Source organism: Mastomys coucha, unplaced genomic scaffold (assembly GCF_008632895.1).
Source record: "Mastomys coucha isolate ucsf_1 unplaced genomic scaffold, UCSF_Mcou_1 pScaffold15, whole genome shotgun sequence".
In the NCBI taxonomy this organism is placed as follows: Eukaryota; Metazoa; Chordata; class Mammalia; order Rodentia; family Muridae; genus Mastomys; species Mastomys coucha.
The window spans coordinates 142,184,710-142,204,415 of NW_022196897.1; the positions used below are offsets into that span (position 1 = coordinate 142,184,710).

Sequence of the window (19,706 nt, forward strand, 5' to 3'; positions counted from 1 at the left end):
AAAAAAAAGACAGGTGTGTCCCTGCCAGCACACTGTCTAGTACACAGTAAACAATGCTAATGTGTGGAAAATAACACCGCAGTGCACAAAGGTTCATTTGGTCTAAAGCCATGGTTTTCCCAGAGTAGGAAAGTGTGCAGTGGAGACTGGCAATAGGTAAGTAAGCACAGCAGACAGCAGCTTTCCCCCCTTTTCCATGATTCTCTCCATGAGAGTGTGGGAGGCTGGTGATATGGCTCTGTGTGTAAAGGTACTCTCTGCAAAGCATTTGGCAGGAGTTCAGTCCTGGGGACTCTGCAGTAGGAGAGAATGGGGTACTTTCACATGTGTGCCAGCATTTCTCTCCCACAATTCTAGATGCTGGGAATTCTTGGGTTAAGGTGTCCCTAGTGTGGTTCTAGTGCATCCTCACATGCATCTCTGGTTCCTTCTTTTCCTCTTCACCCCCCATCTCCCCCATTCCTTCTTAGAAGGGCACTAATCCCATCAGGAAGTTGCTACCCTCATGATTTTGGATGCTTCTCAGAAGTTCCTTGTCCAGATACCATCACACTGCACATGGGAATGTGAGAATAAACATTTCAGCCAGGCATGGTGGTGCACAACTTTAGTTCCAGCTCTCAGGAGGCAGAAGACAGGTGGATCTCTGAGTTTGAGCCCAGCCTGGTATATAGAGTGAGTTCCAGGACAGCCAGGTCTATACAAAGAAACCCTGTCTTGAAGGGGAAAAAATTAAGGGTTAGGGAAATAACATGCAGCACACACACAAAACCCTGTGTCCAATCCTCAGCACTGTCAGAAAAAAATGGCATATTTAGGGATGAGCAGCTGAGAGGTAACATGTAGTTCAGGTATGCCAGTGTAATACTGTGCCACTTCTTATTCCAGTGGAAAGCATGGCAAACACCTCTGATTGCAAGGATGTCCAACTCTGTGACACTGTAACATGTCTCTGCCGTCTACAAGTCTGTTGAGCTGCGTTCATAGCTGTCCTATGATGCCCATGGCTAAGCACCACAGGCTGCACCACCTGCTAGATATTGTCCAGTAGTGGAAGAGTAGAGACTCCATGTCCGTTTATGCAGCATGGATAAATTGATGGGAGAAGTCTGTGCTGCATGACTGGGTAGAAGATAGGGGATACATTATATTTCCCGTGTGGGGACCAGTGTTACAGAGCTCATGTCCCAAGACTCCTAGAAGATAGATTGCAGTTAGGGTCCCGCATATGGTTTAGTAATAAAGATGCGCAAACATCTATGTAGTTTAAGGCTGTCAGCCTTTTTGCTGAGGCATTCTCTCAGCTAGCTTCTAACTTAACGCAACCTGCCTGCCATTGCCTCCCTCCACGCTCTATCCCCCTCCTGTGCCTCCCTGTTCCACATTCTATCCCCCTCCTGCTCCTCCCTGTTCCCTTCATCCATGGTTCTGTGTCTCCTGTCTGCCTGGTCTGTAGTTCTGCCCCAGACTCAGCTGCCAGCTCTTTATTCTACAGAAAGCCACATTCCTTTCTCATACAAAGAAGCTGTTAAGGAGTAAGCCTTACTCGAAGCCCAGTCCATATTGTAGGCCAAGGAGTAGGCCTTACTCAAAGCCCAGTCCACATTGTAAGCCAGATTTAAGGGCACTGTGATCTTCCTTGAGTGACCTCGCCCCAGGCAGCTTGCTTTTTAACTCGGTCTTCTCAGAGAGTTCTCTTCTTGTACAGGTGAGGAAGTGACTAACATTTACATATAGAAAGCAAGTTAGTGGTCCACAGAAATGACAATACCAAATATCCACCAAGTACTTCCAGCTCAGTAGTTAATAATTGAAAATACTGTGGTGGGCTGGAGAGATAGCTTAGCAGTTAAGAGACCTCTGCTCTTTCTGAGGTCCTGAGTTCAATTTCCACAACCATATAGTGACTCACAACCATTTGTAATGGGATCCGATGTCCTGGTGTGTCTGAAGACATTGTACTTATATAAATAAAGTAAATAAATCTAAAAGAAAAAAAGAAAAGAAAATACAGAGGCATACATACATAGCCATTTAACACAATGTATGGGTATAGGTCATCCCAACATTATATGTATACATATATATGTATGGATGTGTGTGTGTGTCTGTATACACACACTTTTTTCCCTGACAAAGTTTCACAAGGTAGTCTAGCTGACCTTGAACTTTATTTATTTATTTAAGAATTTTACCTGTCTATGTACTTGAGAGATAGATTCTCCCCATATAACTCTGGCTGTCCTGGAACTTGCTATGTTGACCAGGCTGGCCTTGAACTCACAGAGATCTGCCTGCCTCTGCTTCCTTAGTATCATCCGCAAATTTCCTATAAAAGACCAGATAATAATACCAGCTTTGAAGACCCTAAGTCACTGTTGTCACTACTCAGCTTGGCAGCTGAAGCAGGAAGGCGGCTGTGGACATAGAGTGAATGAGCACTGCACTCTTCACCCAGACGCATTCACAGTCCCAGGCAGCAGCCCAGACCCAAAAAGGCCTGCTGTGTGTAGTGGTCTTGCTGGCAACCCACTCTGTATCCCCAGGGGCAGGAAGGGGCTCTCCTGGGCAGGATCAGGCCCAGGACTGTATGTTGTTTTTTTGCCTAGGGATGGATAGTAAGATAACTAAGAAAAGAATAAGATCCTAGAACTAAAGACAGAATACTAAATGACAATCTTGAACGTGTGCTTAATTCTAGCTGCAAAAGAGAAGGAAAAGAATAAAGAGAAGAAATTCAAAGAACTTGTGAGAGTGAAGCCAAAGAAGAAAAAGAAAAAGAAAAAGAAAACCAAGCCTGGTATTGTCCGTGGAAGGCTTGCTCACTTAGGAAAGGCCAGGAGGCCTTGGGCTTGTGGGCTCAGCCTAGCCTGTGTCCTGGAAGAGGGTGTGGGTTGAGGATGGACATGCAACTAACTCTTACAGAGACTTAATTTATTTTCTATTATTGCATGTGCGTTAAGATGTATGTTACGCCACTTAGTGGGCTGGCGAGATGGCTCAGCGGGTAGGAGCACTGACTGTTCTTCTGAAGGTCCTGAGTTCAGATCCCAGCAACCACATGGTGGCTCACAACCACCCATAATGAGATCTGATGCCCTCTTCTGGTGCCTTTAATCCCAGCACTTGGGAGGCAGAGGCAGAGGCAGGTGGATTTCTGAGTTCAAGGCCAGCCTGGTCTACAGAGTGAGTTCCAGGACAGCCAGGGCTACACAGAAAACCCTGTCTCGAAAAACCAAAAAAAAAAAAAAAAGATGTATGTAAGTGAGGGTGCACAGTGCATGTGTCAGGGTGTGAGGACAACTTTCAGGAACGAATTCTCCTCCCACTGTGGGTTTCAGAGATTTAACTCAGGTCACCAGACTTATATGGCAAGTATGTTTTCCTGCTGAGCAATCTTGCTGGCCCGCCCCTCAATCAAGCCTCAGAAAGTTTGACTGACCTTTATAAATGCCTCCCACTTGTAGCATTGGTCAGTGTGTCCTGTCACAGGGAAGGCTATGGCTATGCACAGGAACTTCCCCCACCCCCTTGTGTTTTTGAGACATGGTCTTTCTTACTATCTCAGACTCTCAGTCCTTGAGCTTAAGCATCCCAAACACCGAGGTTACATGCATGGATGATCCTTGAGGTTTACTTGCAGAACTGTTAAATAGTCAGCTCTCAAGAAACCTGCAGTTGTTGAAAAGTGTTAAAAACAACACTTTTAAGAAAATCTCTGCTGCAACCTTGGGAGCTAAATAGAAGTCATGGTGTTTTTTTTGTTTTTTGAGTTTTTGGTTTTTTTTTTTTTTTTTTTTTTTTTTTTTTTTTTTTTTTTGTATTTTCGAGACAGAGTTTCTCTGTATAGCCCTGGCTGTCCTGGAACTCACTCTGTAGACCAGGCTGGCCTCCAACACTGCCTCCCAAGTGCTGGGATTAAAGGCAAACGCCACCACTGCCCTGCGAAACCATGTTTTATTATCCGTGTCCCTTCTGGCTTATGAATCCATTTTATTAGAAAAGGAAAGGGGTGGGGTAGGGAGGAACTGTTCTCAGAAGTGACTGCCCTTCATACCTCCCTGTGGTGTGCTGCACTTAGGCCCTTGACCTCTTTGAACTCAAAGGCTATTACTGAATGGGGTTGTTTCTGGGATGTCTAATGGTGCCTGAGTTGCTCATTTGTGTCTGATGCTGTTCTTGTAGAATGTCCCTGCAGTGAGGACATCAGTGACACTTCCCAGGAACCTTCGCCACCCAAAACATTTGCTGTCACCAGGTGTGGGTCCTCACACAAGCCTGGGGTCCATATGAGCCCGCAGCTCCATGGTTCAGATAATGGAAACCACAAAGGGAAATTGAAAGCATGTGGTAAGAGCTCATTCTCACATGGTAGGCTGTTAGAAAGTATGTGCTATATGATGATGGGTGTGGTGTAGAGTAAGTACTCAGTGATTGGAAGTAGTCAGTGAGAAAGTCTAGCCTTATCCCCGCAGTTGGTTCTGCTTCTCTCCCTACTGTGTAGAAATCTAAAGGTAGCTGGACAGAAATGGCGATAAGCTGGGGAGATTTAGAGTCCTTAGGGCGATGTTATATGTGGGTCACAAGAAATCACTCTTCTGACAATGCGCTCAGTGACATTGGGAGCCCCTTTGTGTTTCCTCACTGAAATGGGGACATTAGTTCAGCCCTGGTCAGGCAGAATGCATCCTTTGAGCTGTTCTAATAAGAACAGAGCTGAAACTGAGTCCTGTTTCCAGGCCTGTGGAAGTCCCTGGAGAAGTGGGGCTGAAACAGTGTGGGTACACAATGTTATCTGTGAGTTTAGAGCACTGACAATTGGCTTCCCTTTCCTTCCAGAGGAGGATAATTTGAGCGAGTCCTCTTCTGAGAGCTTTCTTTGGAGTGATGAGGAGTATGGTCAGGATGTTGATGTGACCACCAACCCAGACGAGGAGCTTGAAGGTGACGACCGCTATGATTTTGAGGTGGTCCGCTGCATCTGTGAAGTACAGGAGGAAAACGACTTCATGATTCAGGCAAGTAGTTTCCAGAACACAGGTTAAAGGAGAGAATGTGAGGTCAGCAGCGAGTGAGCTGTGTGAACAGCCCTATGTGTGCAGTACTAACAACGTTAGACTGAGCTTGCTTTTGGGTTCAGATTTCTGGGAATTCTAGGCTGCTGTAAATACCCATTAATAGAATGAGATATTACATGTTATATGAGGGTCACAAAGGGGAAGGCTTAGCCTGTGGTCTCACGGGGAGGAGTTGGACAACAGGGACTCAGACTGTGGAGTAGCAATTTAGTCGTCTTTATGGGCTCATCTTCTCTTTAAGATACATTTCCCTGGTAGCCTGAAGGGAAAAATGGAGTCAGGTTTTATAATTTGTCTACCTCTGTTACTTGGTGTGTGTGTGCACATGCTAGCATGCATGTGTGCTAGCAGCAGGTGTTTCCAGTGAAGGGCTGGCAGCCTGCCATGCATAGCCATTAGGAAGAACAGGCTTTTTTTGGCTTTTTGTTTTCCTTGTTCTATATATGTGACATCAAAATTTGAAATTGACTTGATTTTAATGTACATAGTTGCATTTATGTCTTTGTCTTTTTGTTGATGGTTTGGGGGGGCAGAGTCTCTGTCTTAGTTACTTTTTTGTTGCTATGATAAAATATCCTCACAAAAGCAACTTAAGGGAGAAGTTACTGTGGCCCACAATTCTACATGGGTGCATAATGCAGGACACAGAGTGGCATGTGGCAGAAGCATGAAGCCGGCTCCTCAGATTGCCTCCGTGTCAGGAAGAAGAGTGGGACTAATTCATCCCTGCATGCTGTGCTTGACTTACTCCCTGCCTAGGAAATGGTGCCACCTACAATGGAAAATCTTCCACTCACCCTATCCAAAATAATCTGAATAGACAGGCCAGAAACTACCCTGATCTAGATAATCCCTTAGTGAGCAACTCTCCACAGGTGATGCTAGACTCAAGCTGATGAAATAGCCACAGTCTCATTTGGCCCCACTTGTCCTTGAACCTGCTGTGTTTTCTGTTTTTGTTTCCTAAATGCTGAGATTACTGTGCTGTCTCTGCTTCCTAGGTGTAGACCTTGGTGGTTTCTTCTAGGACTTCAGAGGTTTTGTTTTTTAAGCACCATATGCATGTTTTATCCTGCAGTTTATTTTGGTGTGGAGTGAGGGCTGTGGCTTCAGTTTACTGGCAATGTGCTCCCTTTTTGAAATGTTGTTTGACTTACTGCCTTTCTCTGTATATTTTGGTCAATTTCTCGATTCTCTCTTTTTTCAGTGAAGCAGAGACAGAAGAATACAGAAATTCTATGAGATTATGCCTTTGTAATACTTAAAAATCCCTGGCAGGCCCAGCCCCCTCCCTCTCATCTTTCTTCTTTGCATATATTTTCTGACTACTGATTTTAGAGTTCTGCTTACTTTCAGAGCTATCAACTTCCTTATTTGTTGGGGCCACACTATTTTATAAACCAAGTAAAGTTGGTGTCTTGGGAGTAGTGGGTTCCTTTCTGCTTCCTGGCTCTCTGGCAGCACTCCAAGTAAATACCAGGGAGGGCAGGTGAGCGGAGGCTTTGCAGGAATCTGCACTTGGCTAAGTTCATGTTATCTCATGCTATTGATCACTTGTGCAACCTTCAGCAAGCTTTAAGAGTAAGTATGAAGAGCTGGCACATGAGCTCTAGGAGGTCAAAGGAACATCACTTGTCTGTTAGTAATAGAAACTTACTATGAAGCTTTGTGCAGAGGTCATAGTGGGAGGACGTGCATGTGACCCTAGATTCCTAACAGACAGACAGCCCATGGTATGGGCAGGAGCAGTACCCTTTCTGTACTTGGGGAAGCTGAGGCCTAGGGTTGAGATCTGAAACTGTACACAGTTACACAGGTAATGTATTCTAAGAGTATGAGCAGGTTTCATTAACCCCCACAAAGTTACCAGGAAGTAGAAGCTGAGAGGTGTGAGTGGCAGTGGTCAGTCTGAAGTCAATACTATTCAGTTGATCTACATTTTTGCTTTGTGTTTTGTTTTTTTAAGACAGATTCTAAAGTATCCCAGGCTGGCTTTGGTCTCACTGAGTAACTGAGTCTGGCTAAGCTTATCTTCATGTCTCTATCTTTCACGTGCTTGGATTCCAGTCATACTCCACCACACCTTAAAATCTAAATTCTTGGGGCTGGAGAGATGGCTCAGCAGTTGAGAGCACTGACTCCTCTTCCAAAGGTCCTGAGTTCAAATCCCTGCAACCACGTGGTGGCTCACAACCATCTGTAATGAGATTTGTTGCCCTCTTCTGGTGTGTCTGAAGACAGCTACAGCGTACTTACATATAACAATAAATAAATCTTTAAAAAAAGAGAGAGAAAAAAAATCTAAATTGTCTTTGGGTGCTGTAGTCTGTACAGAGATGATCGCCTCATATGGGCACTTCTGAAATGGCTCTTGTCACTAAAGAATTAAGGACTCTTTTTTAATTAATTTATTTTATGTGTATGAGTACACCATAGCTGTCTTCAGACACACCAGAAGAGGGCATCAGATCCCCTTACAGATGACTGTGAGCCACCATGTGGTTGCTGGGAATTGAACTCAGGACCTCAGGAAGTGCAGCCAGTGCTCTTAACTACTGAGCCATCTCTCCAGCCCCCAGAACTAAGGACTCTTTAACTTAATTTGTTCACTGTGTGTAAACCTCCATGTGGTCAGTGGTGACCTAGTTGGGTCATTACGTGGCTACAGCTTTGTTGGCAGAGGTCAGAAGGGAACGCGCCCCCATCTCCTCTCAGCCTTGTGTGCCCTGCTTCAGGTGCCGCCTGCGTTCTGACTTGTGTTGTTTCTTTAATTCTCACAGTGTGAAGAGTGCCAGTGCTGGCAGCATGGGGTCTGCATGGGATTACTGGAAGAAAATGTGCCCGAGAAATACACCTGCTATGTTTGCCAAGACCCTCCAGGTAGAGATGCTGGAGCTGGGATGTGAGCAGCGTGTAACCCCTTCCTTAGCACAGCGACTTTGAAGGCACCATATGGGTCTGTGCTCTTGATGAATCTTTGCTAATGGCTAGGTGACTCTGCTCACCTTTGTTGCAAGCCCACCTGGTGGCCAGTCCTTCTGAACATAGCAGTAAGGGATGTGTCTGAAGATGCTTACCTAGCAGAAGGCCTAATCTTGAAATGTAGTGGGAAACACACATGATATTGTTAACAGGAAGCACACAGTTCCGTAAGTCTGATGAAAACTATCTAGTGTTGAATGCTCCATGAATTATCCTGTCGTTCTTGCTCAGGGCCTTGCTGACCTTTTGTTCCAGTTCCGGCAATGAGACACTTCCTCAAGAGCTCTGAGGATAGGTGTATGGCTCTGTTGTTGACATTTCAGGGGTTTGGGAGGGCACATCTGTCCTCCATTGCATCCCTACCCCTGGAGGGGAAGAGCCATGCCTGCTCGTGTACAGTTTTGTCAGTACTCTAAGTGGTGTCTTGCTCGGCTCCTTAGCAGGGTCATTGGTTAATGGGTTGTTTGTGGCTCTTGGCTGTCCCTTCCACCGTTCTAGCATGTCTCAAGGTTTTTTAGTTACTGAAGAGTGAATGAGTCAGGTTGGAAGGTACTGTTTTCTGAGCTTTTGGAACAGGAAGTGCTGCCAAGTCCCTGAGCTTTTCTGTCCTTTCTAAGGAGGCTTGTGATGAGCAGGGCCCGGGAGCCATCCAGGTCATCTGTCTAGGTAGGACCAGGTAGTACTGTTGGAAAGGGGCCTGGAGCCTTCTATTCACTCTGAGTCCATTTGAGACATGTTGCCAGGCTCTGGGACTGCAGCCATCAATAAGATGGTTTCTTTTTTTCTGCCTTTTAATGAGACTGGGGACAGAAAACAGAAGTTGAAACAAGTTAAATCAACACATGACAGGTATACAAGTGAAGTTAGTAGGGGAAGCAGTGAGGGAGTAAGCAGGGGCTCTGAAAAGGCTTTTTGATGCTGGCTGGTGGCCAAAAGACCCGCCTGAGGAGACAGGGAGCACCTGTCCTGGAGAGGCCTAGGGGATGCCGCTTCAGATAGGAGCACTGGAGGAAAGAGGTCAGGCCAAGAAAGAGATTTTTTGTGTGTGTGTTTCTAAAACCCAGACAAACCGTGATAAGGGTGGAGTGAGGAGAAGAGGAAAGAGAAGGATTCTGTCAGCCTTAACAGATAGATAGTTAGGGATTTGGGGTTTCCTTCTGGGAGCAGTTAAAAGCTGTGGAAGGTTGTAAGTGGAGGAAGGGAGGAAATGACTTAAATCTGGTGAGGCAGTTCAGCCAGCCATGGTGTTAGAACATCTGTATCCCAGAACTCTCCAAGCAGAAGTGGGAGGAACTGATTCAAAGCCAGCCTAAGCTACATGGTTAGTTTGAGGATTGTCTGAGCCACGTGAGACCCTGTCTAGAGAAAGGAGGGCAGGGGAGGAAGATAATTGAAAGGAGAAGGCTACTGATCGGAATCCGAATCCATACTCTAGTTCCTGTGGCGGGTGGAAGGAACCATGCCTTATTCCAACTTTGTCTCCAACACCAACTAGAGCCAAGGAAACGTGAACAAAATGAATACAGCAATCAGAATACAGTTCTGGAAACTCAGGATGATAGGCCCGCTGAGGGGACAGCCTGGGTTCCCCTCAGGCTTGTTTGACTGTTGTAATATTGTCACTTTAGGTCAGAGACCTGGCTTCAAGTACTGGTATGACAAGGAGTGGCTGAGCCGGGGACATATGCATGGACTGGCATTTCTGGAACAGAACTACTCCCATCAGAATGCCAGGAAGATTGTGGCTACACACCAGCTGCTTGGGGACGTTCAAAGAGTGATCCAAGTGCTGCACGGCCTACAGCTCAAGATGAGCATCTTGCAGTAAGTGTGGTGCCTGCAGCTCTCTCTGGGCAGGGACTTACTTTGCCTCTCAATTCAGTCAGGTTTGGGGAGAAAGTGGAAAGACCCAAAGACTGTTAAATTTGAGACCTGTACCAAAAAAATCTGTTGCTATCTGAGCATGTGGCTTAAGGGTCGAGTGTTTGCATGGATGGCACTGAGTTTGACTATCAGTACCCTCACCCCACCCAGCTCCCCCAAAAGTCAGTTATGTAATAAACATTTCTTTGTAAAGCAATTGACTTTATTGAAGAATACTTTACATGTAATTAAGTTCACTTATTTTAAGACCTTACTGAATTTGATGTGTACAAACTCATGCAACTAACACTGTAAATCAGGACATTATGTGTGCATTTGGTTTCTCTTGTTTTCCCATTTAGTGCAAGGGTGTGTGTGTGTGTGTGTGTGTGTGTGTGTGTGTGTGTGTATACAAATGTTCAGAGATCAGTGGACAGTTTACAAGAGGTGGTTCTGTCCTTCCCTTGAAGGTTCTTAGCCTTTTAATGTAATTAAAGATGTTGGCCACTATGGCATAGTGTGCACACTTACAGTTTGCTTTGTGTTATCTTTGGGTGTACAGTTGTTTGTTTTACATTGAGTATTTTTACATTTATAGCCAGGCTTTTTTTTTTTAAAAAGATTTATTTTTATTATATGAGTACACTGTAGCTGTTTCCAGACACACCAGAAGAGGGCATCAGATCTCTTTACAGATGGTTGTGAGCCACCATGTGTTGCTGGGAATTGAACTCAGGACCTTTGGAAGAACAGTCAGAGCTCTTAACCACTGAGCCATCTCTCCAGCCCCATAGTGAGGCTTTTTTAAAGGATTTATTTACTTATGTATGTGAGCACACTGTAGCTGTCAGGTGTTTGGGAGCCTTCATGTGGTTGTTGGGAATTGACTTTAGGACTCACTTGCTCTGGCCCAAAGATGAATTTATTATCGTAAATAAGTACACTGTAGCTGTCTTCAAACACACCAGAAGAGGGCGTCAGATTTCATTACGGGTGGTTGTGAGCCACCATGTGGTTGCTGGGAAGAGCAGTCAATGCCCTTACCACTGAGCCATCTTGCCAGCCCCTGGTGAGGGCTTTATAAAATACACATAATGCCAAATACCAAATTTACCATCTGAACCTTTCTATTTATTTCTATTTATTTTTTATTTTCACAACAGGGTATTTTTATTTAGTACTGGCTGTCCTGGAATTAGATTTGTAGACCAGGCTGGCCTTGAACTCATGGAGATCCTTTTGCCTTCTGAGTGCTGGGATTAAGGGCATGCAGCTCTTAGCTCTTAATTCAACCAGTCTGATCTTGAATTCCTGAGCTCAGGCAGTGTTCTTGCTTTGGCCTAGTTTTAGCATAATTGGGATCACAGGATTGAATGCCATGTCTGTTTTCTGTCTTAGCTGTTATTCTGTATATTTCTGTATTGTGAAAGTCATTACACAGGCATGCAGCCAGTCTCCAGAACTCTTTTCATCCCACAAGAATGATTTCTCATGCATTAAGTAATCTCCAGGTTCCCCATCTTCTCAGTCCAGCAACATTATTCTGTTTTCTGTCCCTATGAATTCAACATCTCTAGATACCTCAGGAGGAATCATGCAATATTTACCCATCTTTTATTTCACATGGCGTAATACCTTCAAGGTTCATCTATGTTATACTAGACTTCCTTTTTAAAGCAAAATGTGTAGTATTTGAATATCACATTTTGTTTATTCTTTCATCCTAAACACTCATGATTCATAGGCAAAGAAGCTTAAGTCTGCTGCCAGAGGGACTGGCAGGTAGCTCAGCAGTTCAGAGCTCTTGCTGCGCTTCCAGAGGGTCTATGATCCGTTTCCAGTACCAACATTGGCCAACTTACAACCATCTGTAACACCAGCTCTAAGAGATGTAGTGGGTAGTCTCTGAGAGCATCTGGATGCATGGGCATGTGCACATACTTTTGTTTTGTTTTGTTTTTGTTTTTTGAGACAAGGTTTCTCTGTATAGCCCTGGCTGTCCTGGAACTCACTCTGTAGATCAGGCTGGCCTTGAACTCAGAAATCCGCCTGCCTCTGCCTCCCAAGTGTTTCTGGCATTAAAGGCACACACCACCACTGCCTGGCTACATACACACTTTTTAAAAAATAATTTATTCATTTATTTATTTTTACTTTGTGTGCATTGGTGCTTTTGCCTGCATGTATGTCTATGTGAAGGTGCTGAATCCCAGGAACTAGAATTACAGACAGTTGTGAGCTGCCATGCGTGTTAAACCCATATCCTTTAGAAGAACAGCTAAGTGCTCTCAACAGCTGAGCCACCCTCTGCTCCCTTAAAAATAAAAGGTTTAAAAATTCTTCTGGGTGAGCCGTTGTTAACACCTACTTGTCCCTGTCAGAGCTTCGCTCACACAGAGCTTCTAGGCCTTCTGGAGCTGGATTTGTGGTAGCCACTTGTTTCCACATAGGCTCTGGGGACAATCACCCCACTGCCCTCCACATAGGCTCTGGGGACAGTCACCCCACTGCCCTACACATAGGCTCTGGGGACAGTCACCCCACTGCCCTACACATAGGCCCTGGGGACACTGTCACTCCACTGTGCTCACTGCGCTCACTGCGCTCACTGCGCTCTCTGTGCTCTCCAGCCACCATCGTGATCACCCTTTTCTCTCCCTCTGCCACCGCCTTCCCTCTCTTCCTTTCAGTGACCAAAGGTTGTAATAGAAGTTCTGCATACTTGTGAAATGAAAGGTGGGCAGGTGAGAACTGAGAGGTGAAGTGAGTCACTTTTTAATTTAAAAAAGTGTGTGCATGCGTGTGTGTAAATTATGCTCCAGGAAACAAGCTGGAGAGACTGCTCAGGCTCAGAGTATGCATGACTCTTGCAGAAAATCCATGTGTGGCTCCTAGCACCTACTTGTACAGCTCAAAACTGCCAGTAACTCCTTAACTCCAGGCCCTCTTCTGACCTCCTCAGTTTTTACATTTAATATATTTGTGTGCCACATACATATGCTGAGCACAGACATATAATTTAAAAATATAGTAAATCTTAAAATAATGATACATTTAAATATATATAGGTATATAGTTTGGGGCTGAGAAGTAGAATGCTTGCCTAGTGTGTTCAAAGCCCTGGGTTCAGTCCCTAGCACATATGTACCTATATACACAGCCACACCCAATATACACACACACTTCCCACACACTTTCCATGTACTTGTTACCACCGAGAACAATATACTGAAATATTTTTCTCTTGTTTCCCAATTTTACAATTGCTTAAGATGGGACAGATGAGTGTAATGACCCTCCAGGAGCAGTGGTTCCAGGGGACTGTAATGTCCTTCACAGTGTTTTGTACATCAGATGTAGAGAGGAAGCTGTCCGGTGTGAAGCCATCTCTGTCCTTTACTGACCCTGGCCACTTTTTTCTTTGGAATGGCGAAAATAGAAGACTGTAATTTTTTTTTTAAAAGAAATGTTATGATTGCTGGGCAGTGATGATGCATGCCTTTAATTCCAGCACTTGGGAGGCAGAGGCAGGAGGATTTCTGAGTTCAAGGCCAGCCTGGTCTACAAAGTGAGTTCCAGGACAGCCAGAGCTACACAGAGAAACTCTGTCTCAAAAAAAAAAAATGTTATGATTAATGACCATACATATACTTACCCACCCCAGCACCACTGTATTTTGATAACTGGTAATTTGGTAATTATCAGTGCTGTTACATGTCAGGGTTATTTTAGCAGTCGATTGAGTTTAGCTTATTGTTAGTAAACCACATTTGTTTTTACTGTATTTTATTTATTTATGAGTGCATGTGCCACGGCATAGGTATGCAGCTTAGAAGAACATCTTTTGGTAATTGGTTCTCTTCAACCATATGGTCCTGGGTGTCAGACTCAGGTTGTCAGGCACCTTTAAAGTCAGAGTTGGTGGCTGACAGTTTCCACGAGTAGCACTAGTTGCCAAAAGAAGCCAGAAGGAGCCTGAGCTCACTGGCTGCTGCTTGGCAACCAAGTCTAGTTGCCTGCAGTGGGAGCCTTGGGAAGTGGCCTCCTAAGAGACTGAGGGTTTACACCCCCATGTGGTAAGTGGGTAGATATTTCAGGTAGAGGCCACTGTCCCTTCAGGGAAAGTGTTTGAGAGGAGAAGCTTTGCAATAATGCCTGCTACCTACCCTCAACACTGTTTCTTTTTGCCATCCCCACAGAAGCAGGGAGCATCCTGATCTGCAGCTGTGGTGCCAGCCCTGGAAACAGCACTCAGGGGATGGGAGAGCACATTCCAGACACATCCACATCACAGACACGAGGAGTGAGGAGTCTCCGAGCTATAGAACTTTGAATGGGGCGGTGGAGAAGCCATCGCCCCTGCCCCGGTCTGTGGAGGAGTCCTATATCACCAGTGAGCATTGCTACCAGAAACCTCGCGCCTATTACCCTGCTGTGGAGCAGAAGCTGGTTGTGGAGACGAGAGGCTCTGCCCTTGATGCTGCAGTCAGCCCCCTGTGTGAGAACGGTGACGACCCCCTCTCCCCTCGCCTAGGCTGGCCCATCGACCAAGACAGGAGCAGAGGAGACATTGATCCCAAACCCAGCTCCCCGAAGGTAGGTGTCTTGTGTGTACTTACTTACTCCTTACTTCATGCCTGAGTGCTGGTAGGTCCTCCTTCTGGGCCAGGCTTCCTGTGGAAGACACTTCTTAATAGAAATACTATATTTGCTCATCAGAGGGCTTTTGGTTTTTGTTTGTTTGGTTTTTTTTCTTTCCCCCTGTTAAGATGTGTACAAGGTTAAGGGACCTATTTTAGTCAAAGGTCATCAGTTCCAGGAAATTCCACAAAATGGCACAATGGGAGGGTCAGGAACAGAGAGAGGAGAAGCTTAGAAGTTGATTCAAACTTGGAAAAACTATAACTAAGGAAAATTGTTTTTTCTTTACTATCATTTACGTCGTAATTGCATGTAGTTGCTAAATAATTAGCATGAGCTTAGTCAAGTATGTTGTTAGATGATAATAATGTTTTTAAGAAAATTGTAGGACTGGAGAGATGGCTCAGCCGTTAAAGGCTAGGCTCACAACCAAAAATATAAGAAAATTGTATTTTTTTTTCCAATTCTGTCATAAGAGGAGTTAGTTTCATTACATCTTTGCTACTCTGAGCATTTTCCCCAGGAGCCAGCCTTTTGTTTGTTATTTAGTTTTTGTCATTATGAAGTCACTCTGTTCTGAGTGCTCGGTGCCATATGCCAGAGTCTCCATCTTTAGTTCTTCATGAGTGCCACAGTGCCTGTCTGCTGTGCAAGAAGCCTGTGCGCTTTCAGCTCTCATCCCCACTTTCCCCAACTGTAGCCTGTGGATCGGCCTCAGCAGCTTAAGTGCACTGCTGTGTCTTCAAGAGGGGGCATCCCAACTCTGCTTCCAGGGTGTGGCCTACACCCTCATCCTCTGCCCTTGCCAGTGTCTGTGGAAGCTTGCTTAGGTCTGAGGACAGCCTTTTTGCATCAGATTAGTTTCAGGTCTACGTTCAGTCACTTTGGTTCTGTCTTTCTTCATCAGTTCCACTGAAGCTTTCAGGACATTGCTTTGTACACAGGAAGCCCTAATGTCATCATCCTAAATAAATGAATAAAAGTTTGAGATCCAAAAGGCTACTAGGCCTGTGGAAACACAGGACTGTAAACTCTCAAAGTTCTTATTCTCATCAAGGCAACCCCCTGGTAAGCTGACTGTATACCAGCACTATATTTTATCTTAATGATATTGAGAAAACTGTATCCCTGTTGCCGATAGGGGAATTACCTCACCAAGGCCACATGTTCACTGAGAGACAGCCAGGCCTCACTGACTGACTATAATAACCTAACCGTCACTCCCACTACCTGGGCAACCCCTGGCTTCTGAGAGGCCTGCTTCATGCTGGGCACTGGGCCAGCGTGAGGAAACATCTGAGCCTGTGGGTGCTGGCCTGAGGCTGTGGCCTTGGTGCATTGAACACTGTGAGCGGCAGCAGGAGGATGGGAGCAGCAGCTGCTTTCTCAGAGGGTGATAAAGCTGGCTGTCTCTGCTCAGTGATTTACACATCATTGCATGCCCAGGTGAGGGAATACATTTCCAAGAAGGTCTTGCCAGAAGAACCCCCTGCGCAGAAACTGCTGGACAGAGGTGGAGAAGGGCTGGTGAGCTCGCAGCACCAGTGGCAGTTCAACCTGCTGACACATGTGGAATCTCTTCAGGATGAAGTAACGCATCGGATGGATTCCATTGAGAAGGAGCTGGACGGTAGGGTTCCTTTCTTGAAATCAGTCTTGAGCCTCTCTTCTGAAGCTCACAGCCTTGCTGCCCAGGGCAGCTGTCTTTTTGCCTCTTCAGCCCCATCCCGCCTGGCTCTCCCCTCAGTGAGGACAAACGTAACTTAAAGTGTATTAGACACTTACAAAGTCTGCTGCTCTCAGGGATCTTACTTCATCTGTCCAATTCCTCCTGTAGTAGTAACTGTACAGGGCTAAGAATAGCTTAGTGGCCAAGTGCAAGCTTAGTGAGCGAGTTCTGAATGCTGTCTCTGAGCTCTGTGTCAGCACCACACAGATGAAGTACAACATCTTCACAGAAGAGCAGCTGGAGGCCACTGGTTACAAACAATCTGAGCACAGTTTTATTAAGTTCTGAATGCAGCTAAGCTGTTTTGGGGAGAGGGGGTTGAAGCAAAGGCTCAGAAGTTAAGAGTACTGTGGTCTAGAGGACTTGGGTTCAATTCCCAGGACCCACATGGCAACTCACATGCCCAGCCTTTTTTCTTTTTTCTTTCTTTTTTTTTAAAGATTTATTTATTATTGTATCTAAGTACACTGTAGCTGTCTTCAGACACACCAGAAGAGGGCGTCAGATCTCATTACAGATGGTTGTGAGCCACCATGTGGTGGCTGAGATTTGAACTCAGGACCTTCAGAAGAGCAGTGGGTGCTCCAAACTGCTGAGCCGTCTCTCCAGCCCCACTTTTTTTCTTTTTTTTAATGTGAATTCTGGGGATCAAATTCAGGTTCAAATAAGGCAATGATTACTGGCTGAGGTATCTCTTCTAGTTTTGGGTTTTGAACTAAAAATACTTTCATGATTGCTTACTTATTATTATTGATTATTTGTTTTAATTGTAAGCTGGGCTCTAGGCCTAGAGAGATACTCAGCAAGTAAAAGCTTCTGCCTTGAAGCACAGCAGCCCCGATCCTGAGATCTGGCGGTGAGAGGAGAGAGGCCTACAGTTGTCCTCTTATCTCCATACAGGCACACAAAAGAAAGAAAATGTAATTTAAAAAAAGTTGTTTGTTTGTTTTTTTCTCGAGACAGCATTTCTCTGTGTAGCCCTGGCTGTCCTGGAACTCACTCTATAGACCAGGCTGGCCTGGAACTCAGAAATCCACCTGCCTCTGCATCCCAAGTGCTGGGATTAAAGGCCTGCGCCACCACTGCCTGGCTGTAATTTAAAATTTTTTAATGGACCAAATTTGTAAATCTATGTTTGAGGATTCTGTGAATTATAGTCAAGCGCTGAAGCCTCTATGGCTATATAAAGTTCACACAGGAAATGACTCCAAGAAAAGTGCCTTGTTATACAAGCTTCAGTCATGTGGCATGGCTGGTGTTCCTTTGTGGTTGGGGCCATCCTGAGGCAGAGACCATGCCAAGTTTCTCTTGCCTATAATCCTAGCACTTAAGAGACTTAGGCAGGACTGAGTTCAAAGCCAACCTGAGCAACATACAAGAGTCTTGTTCAAAGAAAGAAAAATCCATGCTTTTTCTGTTGGAGAGGGGCTGATGAGATTACTAAACTAACAGTAAGTGGAGCTGCCCTGTTGGCAGATGAAGGGAGGGACAGACTATTGACATCCAGACTCTGTGAGGCCCATGGCTTTTATTTTAGTTTGTATGTGAGTTGTCTATCCATATACACCAGAAGAGGGCACTAGATCCCATTACAGATAGCTATGAGCCGCCACGTGGTTGCTGGGGATTGAACTCAGTACCTCTAGAAGAGCTGACCATTGTCATCTTAACCGCCCACCCATCTCTCCAGCCCACCTGAGGCTTCTTGATCTGGTGGAATGTTCTTTGGTTGCCTGAGGAGTTCTTCCTCAGGAGAGAAGTCTGAGTCTTCACAGATCTTATTCCATGTTGCCTGGGCTCTCTGAGTGGCCAGTGGTTGAGGTGGTAAGCCAGGCTCTCTCTGGCTTCCCAGAGGACCTCCCATGTGTCCCACTGGTTTGGAGTCCACCTACCCCCATGGCTTGAATTGATGCTAAAAAAACTTAAAAATGAAGTGTGAAGGATGAAGTTTAAAGCTTTCATTTAGGAGGCAGATTAGTTTTGAGACAGGATCTGTGTGGGCTAGGCTAGTCTCGAATTCAAGAGACCCCACCTCATTGCTGGAATAAAAGCTAGTAGGCTTTTTTTTTTTTTTTTTTAAAGATGTATTTTCCAGGCAGGGGTGGCAAATAATCCCAGCACTTGGGAGGCAGAGGCAGACGGATATCTGAGTTTGAGGCCAGCCTGGTCTACAGAGTGAGTTCCAGGACAGCCAGGGATACACAGAGAAACCCTGTCTCGAAAAACAAACAAACACAGATTTATTTATTTAATGTATATGAATACACACTGTAGCTGTACAGATAGTTGTGAGCCTTCATCTGGTTGTTGAGAATTGACTTTAGAACCTCTGCTCCCTCTGGTCAACCCTGCTGGCTCCGGGAAACTAACTTCTTTTTTTGTTTGTTTGTTTGGTTGGTTGTTTTGTTGGTTGGTTGGTTTTTTGAGACAGGGTTTCTCTGTGTAGCCCTGTCTGACCTGGAACTCACTCTGTAGACCAGGCTAGTCTCGAACTACCAAGTGCTGGGATTAAAGGCGTGTGCCACCACCGCCCGGCTACACTAACTTCTTAAAGGGAGAAAATAAGTATATTTCATGCTGCTGCTAATTGTGTATTAAGAATTAATATGAAGCAAATCAGAATTGACAGTCATTTTAAAACAAAAACAAAAACCAGACCTTCTCAAAGTCCCTATAGATTTCCTAGCAGCCAACTTGCCCTATTTACAACATGGGATAACTTTGTCTTCAGAGCCTTCTAGGCTTTGCTGTGGCAGGATAGCAGCTAGCATTGTGTGGCTAGTTAATGTAATTAAATTAGCGACTGCAATTCAAATGAGGCCCCTCAGAGCACAGCCGCTAGATCTGGTCTGTGCCTGTGGCCACTGAGTATTGGAGAGGACAGACATAGATCATTCTATCACTAGGACTTCTTCAGGACTGCACTGTTGTGAAGCATTTATATTGTCATTGCTGTAACCAGATATCTGATAAAAACAACTTGAGGGGAAATTGGCTTAAATAGTTTATAATCTCAGAGTCTGGTCCATAGTTGCTTGGTCTTATCATGGTGGTGGGAACACTTGGGGAGGCCCCCTATCTATATCATGGCGGTCAGGGAGCTGGGCATAGTTCTCAAAGGCGGGCCCTTAGTGACCTACCTATTCCTCACCAGATAGCATCACCAGCTGGATTTAACAGAAGCCTATCGTGTGGATAGTTCACACTGCCAACCCTAGCATTAGTGCCCTGGAGCAGTGCTTTGTTAGGTGCTAGTATTGAGGCAGCCTGGGTTAAAATGGCTGCATGGAGGTTGTGGTAAGTCAAGTTCTGAGCACTCACTGGATCCTCTCTCTTCCACCTGCAGTGCTGGAGAGCTGGCTGGACTACACTGGGGAACTGGAGCCCCCAGAGCCGCTGGCCAGGCTTCCACA

The 19,706-nt window shown here is 45.3% G+C and overlaps 1 protein-coding gene across 1 annotated transcript in view; it reads left to right on the top strand.

Annotated features, from left to right (window-relative positions):
- Phf20 (PHD finger protein 20) overlaps positions 1-19,701 on the top strand; it is a gene marked incomplete at its 3' end in the record, with an annotated part of 110,630 nt that extends 90,929 nt beyond the window's left edge. Inside the window, exons 11-18 of the mRNA XM_031373273.1 lie at positions 2,702-2,800; positions 4,186-4,350; positions 4,840-5,018; positions 7,859-7,958; positions 9,689-9,884; positions 14,123-14,519; positions 16,011-16,194; positions 19,640-19,701. Coding sequence (XP_031229133.1) covers positions 2,702-2,800; positions 4,186-4,350; positions 4,840-5,018; positions 7,859-7,958; positions 9,689-9,884; positions 14,123-14,519; positions 16,011-16,194; positions 19,640-19,701 — 1,382 coding nt within the window. The remainder of the gene's footprint in view (positions 1-2,701; positions 2,801-4,185; positions 4,351-4,839; positions 5,019-7,858; positions 7,959-9,688; positions 9,885-14,122; positions 14,520-16,010; positions 16,195-19,639) is intronic.
- Positions 19,702-19,706: the final 5 nt, after the last annotated feature.